Here is a 12,540-nt window from a genome sequence, read left to right on the forward strand (position 1 = left end):
CACAAGCTTGGAAAATGTCTACCATACTGTCAGACTGTTTAATAATCCAAAAAAAATTTGAATATGCAGAAATGGATAGATTCACCATAGAACTGAATAACAAGGAAGACTCAGATTACTATTTAACTTGGAACAATTGGTATAAATGGATAGACAGTAGAAATATGAAAGGTATGGGTTAAAAATAAACTACAAGCTTTGTATACCCATATGATTAATGAGAACCTGTTGAAATGTATGAATATTTGGAATGTATGAATATATCCAACATTTTTTATACTGTTAGAGAACAATGGTGAATTGTATCAACCTATTTTTCTTTTTATAGACATATTTGTATTTTAATATTCTAATTTCAATAAAGGCTTTTTGAAAATTGAAAAGAAATCACATCAGTTAGGGCTGGCAATCACTACGGTTCCAGTTGCCGTTGGCAATTGAATCCCATAATCATTAGGTGATTCCAACTTGCCACAACCAAAGTCAGCAGGAAAGCTGGCAGAAAGTACCGGGCTTGTGGGCAGGTAAATGGTGGTGTGCAGCAGGCGTAGAAAGGCTAGGGAGGTTGCAAAGAGATGTGAATGAGATTGTGTGGGTCAGGAAGGGTATGTTGAGTAGCCAATGTGTTTGGAGTGCAGAGGGGATGGGTGTGCAGATGGAGGAGATTTATCTTAGTGATTTGCAACCTTCCTACCAGCTTTTTCTTTGACTTTCTGGGGAAGTTGGCAAGGATGATTGCAAATGATGATCACATGATCACAGTGCACTGCAACCACAGTGCAACTTATGCAACCATAAGTGCAAACAAAATGCCTGAAACTCAGATCACAATCACAAGACCAAAGGGCTGCTGGAACAGTTGGATCTCCATGGACTGGCTGTAACCCCTATTTGTTCAGTGCTATCATATCTTTGAAAAGTCACTGAATGAATGGTTGTAAGTTGAGGATTGCCTGTATTCCTGTGTCCATATAGAACAACAAACACAAAGAGATGTGCCCCAACTTTGTTCTGCTTTACCCAGCATCATCTGCAAAACAGCATTGTGAAATTGCAGTACAAGCTCTGTCCCTTTTTAGTATGTGTGCAAAGCTGCAATATATACAGAAAAGACATAATGCTTGTGTTGCTATTCCAACACTGCTATTTTCAACAGTCTTAACTCTTCTGGTTACTCCTATCCCTCACCCCAACTGATGTAAAAGAAAAAAAAATTGCTTGACAAAATCACTGCTATGTTGTCCCAGGAATACCTAATGAAAATAAAATATTTCTTTCCTCTAATTCTTATTCTTGGTACAATCTTTATTCATGATAACATAGTAATATGACCCGTGCAACTGGCTTGCTTTTGTTATATTTATTAATAAATATATTCCGTTAATGTTGGCAGATGCTAGAACTATAAATATTTTTTGGGTATTCGTGGCAAAGGATCAGAATCTTAATATTTGTAAATTGGAGGTTCTGTTTGTTGGATTGTTGCTTTCTTGTTTTTCTAGAAACAAGCTTTCACTGATGTAGCTACTGGATCACTTGGCCAAGGATTGGGTGCTGCCTGCGGCATGGCTTATACTGGGAAATACTTTGACAAAGCCAGGTAATTTTATTTCCAACTTCACTAAATTATATAAAATTGAATGAATGAAGTTCTACTTATTATCGATAATGATGTTTCCTTTCTTAGTTTACTACTTTTAGATTTATTTCTAAAATCGCAGATAATGGTAGTCTATATAATAGAAATATGAATGAGCCTTTTATTTCTGTATGCAGGTCCTTTTCAGTTAAATGAACAAACTTCAAAGTCTTCCATTAACACTTGTTATTTGAATTTGCAAACTATGATTAATAGATACCAGTCTTCTTAACTTATATCTTGGAATAGCTTTGCTCTTAATTTGATTACAGTACACAGAAATGCTAAAGCCAGCATATTGTCTTCAGATTCAATAATAATTGTTCCTGTCGCCATCCAGATATGCTTTATTTAGGCAAAAGCAGTTCGTAATCTTTAGTTTGCATGATGGGAATTTTGTACAAAAGATGTTAAGGAAACATGACAATGTAGAACAAAAGTGGGTGTAGAGAAATAACAGAGTTATTGTATTATGCAATCCTTGGATTGCTCAAGGGAAGGAATGTTTGGCAATAAATCATTACTGACATGAAATTCTTCACATGTTATTCAAAAATGGATATTGTAAAGTCATGTCTGCACTGGAAAATTAATACATCTTACAGAAGAAAAAATGTAATTTCAATCTGTACATTTAACTAGCTTGAAAGCATTTCTTTGAAAAAGATTGACTGCTCTTATATAATCTCACTGGTGTTGTTTTTATGCTTTTATGCTTAACCTTGTTTGTTTGCTATTTCTAAACAGTGCGGAAAATAGCTAGCATTTGATAAGACTTTAACTTAACTGAGCTTAGATTGCAAATATTTTTTAATTTCTGCTGCTATTTTAGTACATTCATGTTACACACACACACACACACACACACACACACACACACACCTGTATATAATTTGTACAGTATTTATGATGTTTGAGGAGAATGACAAATCTTGGAAAAAGCAATGCAATCTTCTAAAAACAATTGAAAAAATATGCATGAATCCAGACCATAATTTGTATTTTTTGTATTTTTTTTAAATTCATGAAATACTAACACTGTGAGAAGATCATTTGAGGTTTCCAGCTATTTTACTTTCTATGCCTCCTGAATCTTTTAACAGTGTGTGGTAGATTAAAATTGATGATGCCTTTCCCACAAGAGTGATAGGACTTTTGAATTTCAATCAGTTTAGTGTAGAAGTTTTGCCAGAAAAAGCTCAGTGTTCTTCCAAAGAATACTTAAAATAGCAATAGCCGTATTAAGTAATGCCAAATTCACATTACCTGTCTAACCTTTGCTGTACCTCCCAGTAGTTGACACAATATGTAGGAATGTGCAGATTATCAGAGGATACTTGCTTTGCCAAGATATTGAGCAAATAATTCCCTTTTAAGTTATTTATGAAGCACTATGATCTCATTACTTCTAAAATGAAATAAAGCAAACATATAGGGGCTGTGGAGTAACCCTTTTCCATACTATTGGCCAAAGTGCCCTCAGGCTGAGATGCTTCAGCGTTGCTGTGGGAGTTTCTGTAGGGTCCACCAAAGCCACCAGCCTGATGCTGCCTCCAGTGGTCTTTCAGACTGGGCAATTTGGCACATGCTGACCAAAGCTGTTTAGTCTGAAAATACTTTGGCTTGCCTAAAATCCGCCTTCTTCCAAAGGGCTGACCCACGTGGTTTGGGGATCATGAATTGCCTTGTCAAGTTGAATCTTGTAACAGCTTTGATCAAGAGAATCCTGTTATGTCCACAGCACAAAGTTCTTCATGAAAGTGAAGCTCAGTCACTACAACAGGCCTAATAATCTTTATTATTTTGTGATAAAGATGGAGAGAAAATAATGTATGCTTCCTTTGAACATTATCTCCAGATGATTCATGCTAAGTAAACTAAACCCTTTGCAGTGTTAAAAGACAAACCTGGAGGGAGTATTTCTTCCCAACCCAAAATATTACAGGCTATTACCTTCAAAGCTTTTGGAAAAACATGTCCTTTTTCCTTTGAAGTCAGGCTGATAATTGCTTTATTGTACATGAATACTATTTATTAATAAAACAAATGAATTAAAACACAACATTTTGCACACATTGTTGGAATTCAGAGTCATCCTATACAGTATTTGTTTATGTTACCCAACAGAATAATCAATACATTATATTGTAATAAAATGTGTACAATTATATTTATAATAGCATAATAATATATTGTAGTCAATTGTATGGTTTCTATTCTCCAGATTCTAGGCAGCTTGCAATTATAAAAAAAGTTCTACCACTGCTAGTCACCTAAGTGGAATGTTCCACACAATGATCCAGCAAAAAAAAAAAAACAATGCTCTTGCAAACATCCTACTTTTTTAACATGGTGGAAGCCATCCATAAACTGGGAGGCAAGTTGTTCCAAAGTAAGAGGAGGGCTACGTAGGTGATTCTCTAAGGCTCCTACAGTGCTACCTCTTCTCTGCTATGTACTGTCTGGGTGGATTGTTTCTAGAGAAGATAGTTTAAACAAGTAGGTTTTGTAAATACCAATTAGACTTGAAAGTCTACTTGCAACTAATAATGTATCCAAAGTGTAGGTGTTACTCTAATAAAGTGGTTTGCAGCAGCCAGCAAGTAGGCCAACAATAGCATTTTGTGCCAGCCCTAGTTCCCAGGTCACCTTTAAGGACAGATGCTTGGCAGAACAAATTGCAGAGGTCTAATTCCTCCAGATGACAAGCACATGAATCACTGTTGTGACTACTTCCTGGTCCAGGAAAAGTTGCAACTGGCAAGCCGGTCAAGATGCCTGAAGGTTTTCTTTTTCTTTTTTTTAATAAAGTTTTATTTGGGTTTTCACACACAAAATACAAGTAAAACATCTTTTTTGAAAATAGCATGGTCCTGAGTTGAATTTCTTTATACAGACACAAAACTCAATTTCATGCTCCTTTTTGTATTCTATTCCATATCTTATACTATTTTACATTTTCTATATAGTTTTTCCCCTCTTTTAATTTTCTCAATTTTATTTTGATTATCTCATCTCAATTCAAATCATTATATTTATACTTTTGTCTGTTCTGTTTCAATTTCATATTATCTTTTCTCATTAAACAAATTTTCTCCTGTAGTTACTAATTGGAGTATGACACCTTTATATCTTTTAATTACATCCATTCAACTCTTATTTAAACTTCAATATATACCTTAAGTTTATGACCTTCAATATAATACATAATACATAACTTCTAATCGAATTCTGCTTGGTACATTCTTATAATACACGCTATATTCTTTAAAAAAAGAAAGAAAGATTGTAAATATATGTAATTATAAACATCATTCCATTCCAGTTCAGTTCTATCGTTAATAATCATTAAAATCTTAACATCTTTAACACTTTTTTTTCAATTAAATATCATACTTCCTTAAAAACACATATAATCTCCATAATTAATTTTTCCCTTATTTCTCTTCACATATGTTTTATAAATCATTAAATATACCTTTTGTTACATTTATTTATTGACAAGCATTCCACTGAATTACAATAGCTATTTTATCAGACATTTTAATCATACATTGTTTCATATTTTCTAAAATTATTTCTGCTTCTAATATAATTATACTATCATATGTACCTTTGCAGAATCCCTTTTTCCATTAAGTTTTCACCCATTATCTCTAAATAGGCCCTGTTTCTCTATATTTTGCTTTTGTTCTTTATAACTTCTTTTCCTTTCTTCCCTCTCATCTTCTCCCTCCCCTTTTTACCCCCTTGTCTCTCTAGTTCTAATTCTCTCTTCTGCATTTCCCTCTTCTGTTGCTTTCTGATTTGATACTTATTTTTCACTCTATTTTTTTTTTTTTTTGGAGTTGTTTTTCCAAATCTTAAACTTTCCATTCTCTTTCTCCCCTTTCCTTTTTTCCCCCCATCTAAGATTACTTGTTCATTAAAGGTGGCTTCTTCTTTGTCGCAATCTTCTTGTTCTGCAGGCATTTCTTGTTGTTTCTCATAGTTCCAAATCTCCATTTCTAAGAACTGAAATATGAAGCCAAAAGAACCTCTCCCTTCTTGTGCATCTTCTTTGTACTTTTTAAGTTCCATTTTCAGTTCTTCTAAAAGTGGAGCCATTTTAAAAAGTTTTAAACAACCACCCGATTGATTTTAGTCATTCAAAACAATAACCAAGAATCCAGAAATCATCAAGTAATCCAGATAGTCCCAAGTTATATCTTCTTATTTCTTTTTCGACTTTCTCTTTCTGGGGTTTTTGTTGCGATATTTCAGTTAGAATGTATCTTTTGGAAGTCTTGTTGAGATTTTGCTGTAAGTTCTTTTTTAATTCCAGGCAGTCTCCTCCCTTCCAGATCCTACCCTTTTATTCTTTTTCTCTCCTTTCCTGTTTTCAAAAGCTTTTAATTATCCAAAAATCTTTATTATCCCTTTGACTTTTTATTTTCAGCATTAAATGCCTATTGATGTCAAAGTGGATTTTTTTCCAATTTCTTGCTTAAGTCTCTTAGCTGTCAGTATAGGAAAAGGAGAAAACCAAATCTTTTCCCTTTTATCTCTCCTTCGCAGCTTAAAAATCTTGTTATTGTTTTTTAACAGTTTCAATTCCAGGGTACCTTATTTGTTGCTTTTTCTGTTTGACACGGTCAACCAAAACTTTCTCTTCTTATCTTCCTCCTGCACATTCTTTTCCAGTCGAGTTCTTCTTTGTGGTGGCCATTTCTGACCACCGCTGCAACCGCCTTCAGGAAAGGGAGTAATGGCCAGCTGGGGAGGAGAGATGCGGCTCTCCTCAACCCTGCTGGCAGTCTCCCCCTCTTCACCACCTCTTCACGGGTGGCTTAGCCCAAAACCAGCCAGCTCGGGGCGCTCCAGTGGCGCTCACGGATCGAAACCTCGCAGAGACGAGGTCTTGGTCTGTCGCTGAAGAAGCTCAAACCGGAAGTCCGATCAAGATGCCTGTAGGTTTTCTTGATCATGGTGTCCACCTGCTGCCTTAGCAGGAGCCAAGTAAAAGCTCCAGATAGTGCATCTGCTTATTCAGGGAATGTGTAACCCCAATCATAACAATAGATGGAATCCAGGTTTCTCTACAAAGATAATTCTATCTTCAACCTAAAGCTTTCACTGAAACTGCATCTAGAACCTGGGCTGAGACTGGGAAGCCAGGAAAGAGGATTGAAACTAAATTTCCTATAACTTCCACTGTAATGGCCACCTCACTTCTAATATTTCCTGTAGCTGCTGCTACTTAATCCTTCTACTCTCTAACCCCCTCAATCCCTCTAGCTTTTCTCAACTTTCATCCCTGACATAGTTTCTAATGGCATTCCCCAAGTGGTCACACTAAGAAGCTATGTGGACATCCTGTCACTATCTGTGCCCTCTACCTGCTCTTCCCTCTTCTGACTGCTGGATTTCCTGCTCTGGATTCTCTCTAGGGCAGGGGTGTCTAACTTGTGTCTACCTTGTTGGCACATGACGTATCACGACTTTCCCCCCCTTTGCTAAAATGGGGTGGGCGTGGCCAGCTCGTGACACATCCGGCCTGCAAGCCACAAGTTTGACATCTCTAATCTAGGGCCCCCCACTACCTTCCCTGCCTCTGACCCGAGTTGTGATCTTCCTTCATTCCTAATTTTTGGAACTGTACCTAAGCTCAAGTCCAGTCAGTGGCTTAGAGGTGGAGCTCTCGCCTCACAGTCAGGAGGCTGTGAGTTTGATCCTAGGTAGAGGCTAATATTTGGAATAGACTCTCCTGCTCAAGCAGTGGGTTGGACTATATGACCTCCAAGGCCCCTTCCAACTCTGTTATTCTATAACTGTTGCTGCTGTAAGTTGCCAGAGCTATTTACCATTTAATGATACTATTGAGTGGAGTCTTGTGATTTCTTTTTGCTTTGCTTTTTAGAGAGGAGCTGTCCCAGAAGAGAGCAGTTTTAGCTGATAATCAAGAAGGGTGGTGCTTCTTCCCATAACCCAGAGGGATTTTCATTTGAATGATAATAATAAGGAGGGAAAGATCAAACCATTCTTTGAATGGAAAGAATGTTCATGGGAAGCTGTTACTTGTTAAAATCAACTACAAGCAATTAGCATTGTATTTGTTTTGGAGGGAGTGAAATTAAAGGTGTCGTTTCCTTGATATGTGGAAATACCATACAAATACAATTTGTCAATTTTGAAATGAGGAAGTAAGCTGTACTTGTTCTGCATGGAAGAGCTGCAGTTTTTCAATAGTTTTGCTGAGTCACAGTGATGATGCTTTAAAAGGCAGCCGAGGTTTAGAATCATTGTTAGAACCCATATTTCCTAAGATTTTTTTCACTATTTGATCTTAATATATCATAACATTTCTTTAAATATCTACAGGTGTAATTTCAAGATGGGGTTGTAAATGAGAAATAATTCAGTGATTATTTTTTCATGAGTGTTAAAATGGGGGTTGTAAGTGAGAAATAATTCATATTTCTGATTATTTCTTGGTGCTCTTACTTGATTTCTTCACAAATGCTCAGGACTGTTTAGCTGCAGCACTGCAAGGAGAGAAAGAAAAGAAAGAAAAATATTAATGTTAGTTACTTTAGGAGGGCTTGAATTTAGTTCTCAATAATCCTTGGGCAGAACTGAATTCAAATAAATGACTTCAACTTCTTTGAGTCATTCCTCATTAGGGATCCTTAATCTAATTGAGCATTTGCTATATAAATGCAATGTACTGTTTGCTTCCTTACTTTCTTTGTTTTATTTATATCCTGCCTTTCATATTGCAATTCATGAAGAAAAGATCCTCCCATTTTCTCCTGGAACAACAACCCTGCGAAGTAGATTGGGCTGAGAGTGACTGGCAGGAAAAGTGGAATAAAGTTTACATAGTTTGCCTTAGATGGATTAAGCACTAAAAAAACATTTTCTGTGCTATAAACTATCGAGTTATGTTACAGATTTAAAACTAATTGTAAGATGGGTGAGTTCCATAATGCCCTTGCATAATAATACTAGAGACCGAGACTAGTTTTTAAGTAATTAAACAAGTTTACTGCAAGTTTACATGCAGTCAGAGCAAGTGTTCTTTTATTTGTAGCAGACAAGCACGATTTTGTGATTTAACCAAACCATTGAATTTACTCCTTGTATTTTTTCCTTTTTTGGAAAAGTGGTATCTATCAATACCTCCTAAGAAAGAACAGGTATTCCGGCTTCATAACACTAAACTACCTTGCATTATAAAAGCAACTGTCACACAAACCAGGGCTGAGGCGGGATATCAGCTGAGTTGTTCCTGGATGACAGGTGATGGCAGCAAGAACTACGTAGGTCTTACCCCACAGCAGGAGAAGAATAACAGTAACAGTATAACAGAGCTGAAAATGATGTTGAAGGTCTTCTAGTCTAAGACCTGCTCAAGCAGGTGATTCTGTAGCATTCCAGAAAAGTGGCTGTCCAATCTCTTATAAACCACCAGTGATGGAGAACCCACATCTTCTAGAGGCAAGCTGTTCTACTGACTAATTTTTTTCTCACTGTCAGGAAATTTCTCCTTAGTTCTAGTTTAAGACTTCTAGCTTTCTAACCTGGTAACTGAATGCTTCCATTCCCTCTTTCAGGAATTTTAGGTGGCTAAATATCACCATTCGGCCTTTTCTTTTATATACAGCTATCGAGTATATTGTATGCTTGGAGACGGAGAGCTATCTGAAGGCTCAGTTTGGGAAGCAATGGCCTTTGCTGGATTCTACAAACTGGATAATTTGACTGCTATTCTTGATATTAACCGGTTGGGACAAAGTGATCCTGCTCCGTTGCAGCATAATGTAGAAACCTACCAGAAACGTTGTGAATCCTTTGGGTACGTGTTCTTATAATATTTTAATGCACTGTATTTGTTTTAAATCTGTATTTGGGCTGATAATTAAATGGAGATTAATGAATAAGAGAATGATCTTGGAAATAAAATGAAATAAATGCTGATAAAATTCTTAAATATTAGTCTTTTATGTTGAATCTGAAAGGTATGGTAAGGATGGTATTTGACCTGACTGTCTCAATTGTTGACAGTCATGTCTTCCTGTTGCGTTTTACAATATTGGCACATTTAGAAAACAAAATTTATTTTTGTGTGCTGGGTCATGTGCACCCAGAACAGCTCCATTGCTCCTGCTTTGTTTTGTATCCTCTAGATCAGGGATCCCCAACCTTTTCGACGCCACGGCCCGGTTCCGACATCAGCTGGGCGCCGCGCCCGGTATCATCAACTGGGCGCCGCCATCTTTTATGACGAAAAGGCGCTTCGTGACGCCACCGAAGCGCGTTCATCCATAAAAGATGAGCGGCGCCATGCTTCTGGTGAGCTTTTTCGGTAGAAATGGCTTTCTACCGGAAAAGCTCACGGCAGGCTGGCGCCGCCATCTTTTATGACGAACAGCGCTCCGGTGAGCTTTCTACCCGGAAAAGCTCACCAGAAGCGCTTTTTACCAAAAAGATGGCGGCGCCCAGCAACCAGCGGCCCGGTAAGGCTTGTTCCGCGTCCCGCACCGGTCCGCGGCCCGGCGGTTGGGGACCCTGCTCTAGATACTTTATAAGTGAAGGAATTGAAAAAAAGATTGGTTTTTCTCTATCCAATGTACAATGACTTTGTTTGTTGATTGTTATGTAACAAGACAACAACAAATCAATACCCTTCATCCATGAATGCCAAGGTAATCTAAGGCCTTTGATATGTCTCAAACGATTCTTTGGAATTTGATTATTTTGAATATCTCACAACAATCCCATCAAAGAGAAATCCTTATATATGTTCCATATGGATAAATATGTATATTTACATCTTTATACTTCATAGACCATGTGTATTGGTGTCATACTTCAAAGTGTTTCTTTGGCTAGCTGGCATTATTTCTGGAAAGCTAATTGATTTGTTTGCCTTCTAGCTGGCACGCAATCATTGTTGATGGGCACAGTGTGGAGGAACTGTGCAAAGCTTTTGGTCAGACAAAACACCAGCCAACTGCAATTATTGCCAAGACCTTCAAAGGCAAAGGAATAACAGGTAATTCCAAGCCCCAGGCTCCTCAGAACAGCTACAACCACTATTTAAGGATTACATTTTTGTTTGATTTAATAAGTTAATTATAAGTAATTCCATAAATTCTTGTGTGTTTAGAGCACTTTGTAAATCTTATGTTGTAATATTTAACATTTTTTTGTGGATTACAATTTTCCCCATAGGGCAGATAAGGGCCTTAAGCAGTATATTTAGGTTCAAGGTAAATGTGGGATTTAAATCAGGAATTTATATTTTTTAACTTAGTTTTAAATTGGTCTAAGTTGTTTCTCTCCAATGAAAAGAGTTCAATCAACCAAACAAGAAAGAGGCAGTTTCCTTCTTTAATTCCTACAAGTATGAGGGTTTGCCTATAGTATATCTGTACAGGTAGACCTCACTTTATGGCCGTTCGCTTAACAATACTTTGAATTAACGGTGACCTTCAAAAAAATGTTATGACTTAAATTTGAACTTATGATCATCACCCCACCACCATGGTCATGTGATTGTAATTTGGGTGCTTGGCAGCCAGCTTGTATTTACCACTGGTTTAATGTCCTGCAGTCACATGATCACAAATTGTTACTTTTTTACAGTATTTTGGGGGGAAAGCGGTAAAAACTGCCACTTGATTAAACTGAATTTGCACTTAGAATCAACTTACAACCAGGGTGACTTGACTTATTACTATAGTAAACATTTTCATCAAATTGGGTCTAGTCACTGATTTAACTTATGATGGCAACGACTTAGAATGGAAATTATGATCCCAATTGTGATCATAAGTCAATGACTAACTCTAGTAACCAAAATTTGATTGAGATGATCTTATTATACAATTTTAAAACTAAATATTAATACATGAATCATCTTTTGGACTGGGTTATTTTAATGAAGCTAAAGTGCCAGAGTTTTTTGCTTTGATTCTGGAGTTTTTTTTCTATTCAAATCTTTGTTGCAGCTGCATATTGTAAGGACAGTAAAAATGTATAGGTTGGTATTGGAACATTTTAACTTTTTATTTTCCATTGAACCTTAGCTGTAGTTGAACCTGTACATTGATGCCTTTTATTGCAGCTATTGTGCTAGCAACATGAAATCGCCACAATGCTTGAATATCAATCTTTCTCACCCATTTCTTGGAGTAAGCAAAAGTAGAGTAAATATTATTGGACAATATTTTCATTAGAAATGCTAAAATATGCTGCAAAATTACAAGAATTTTACTATTACTATACTATATTATGTATTGTTATTTATTTAAAAGATGAATAAAATTACAATTTAGAATCAATCAAAGGATGAGGAAAAGAGAACAATTAACTAGTATATGGAAATGTTGACTTCCATATTCCCATGCACCAGGAGAATGATTGAAAAAACTCTATCTATCTATCTATCTATCTATCTATCTATCTATCTATCTATCTATCTATCTATCTATCTTAGGGATTGCTTAACTTTCACAATTTGTACCATAACGAAAAGACAGAAAGCAAGCAAGAGACGGTTGCTGGTGAGAGCTGTCTGCTCATATCTTACTTGTGAGCTTCCTTGCTGAAACTGGTTGGTCTTTTGGTGTTCTTCAATAGTCTTAGGTCCTCTCAAAAATATGCAAATAAAGCTTAAGATGTTTGTCATTTTTCAGGAACAAACGTGCGCACTTTTTCACGCTTCTGAAAGGAGAAAAACATTCCAGTATTTAGATCCTTTTACAGTGAGAACTCAACCTGCCTTAAAAGAAATATTTCCTGCTTGCACATGAATTTGATTGAAGAATTTGAAGAATTCTTGCCTGCCTATTCAATTCTTTACGTACCAAATTTCTGGAATGTCATTTGTTCTGTTAAGATTATGGATATGTTGA

General features: G+C 36.4%; 1 protein-coding gene across 2 annotated transcripts in view; it reads left to right on the forward strand.

Annotated features, from left to right (window-relative positions):
- The window catches only part of TKT (transketolase), a 33,632-nt gene that overhangs the window by 6,673 nt on the left and 14,419 nt on the right, over positions 1 to 12,540 (forward strand). For both annotated transcript variants that reach the window (XR_015747514.1, XM_026677376.2), the window contains exons 4-6: positions 1,503 to 1,600; positions 9,285 to 9,476; positions 10,558 to 10,676. Coding sequence is in view for 1 of the 2 variants with exons in the window: in XM_026677376.2 (XP_026533161.2) it covers positions 1,503 to 1,600; positions 9,285 to 9,476; positions 10,558 to 10,676 (409 nt within the window). In the remaining variant the exon portion in view is untranslated. The remainder of the gene's footprint in view (positions 1 to 1,502; positions 1,601 to 9,284; positions 9,477 to 10,557; positions 10,677 to 12,540) is intronic.

This window comes from Notechis scutatus, chromosome 2, assembly GCF_049901735.1.
Source record: "Notechis scutatus isolate UNSWTSFEM ecotype Mainland chromosome 2, rNotScu1.2, whole genome shotgun sequence".
In the NCBI taxonomy this organism is placed as follows: Eukaryota; Metazoa; Chordata; class Lepidosauria; order Squamata; family Elapidae; genus Notechis; species Notechis scutatus.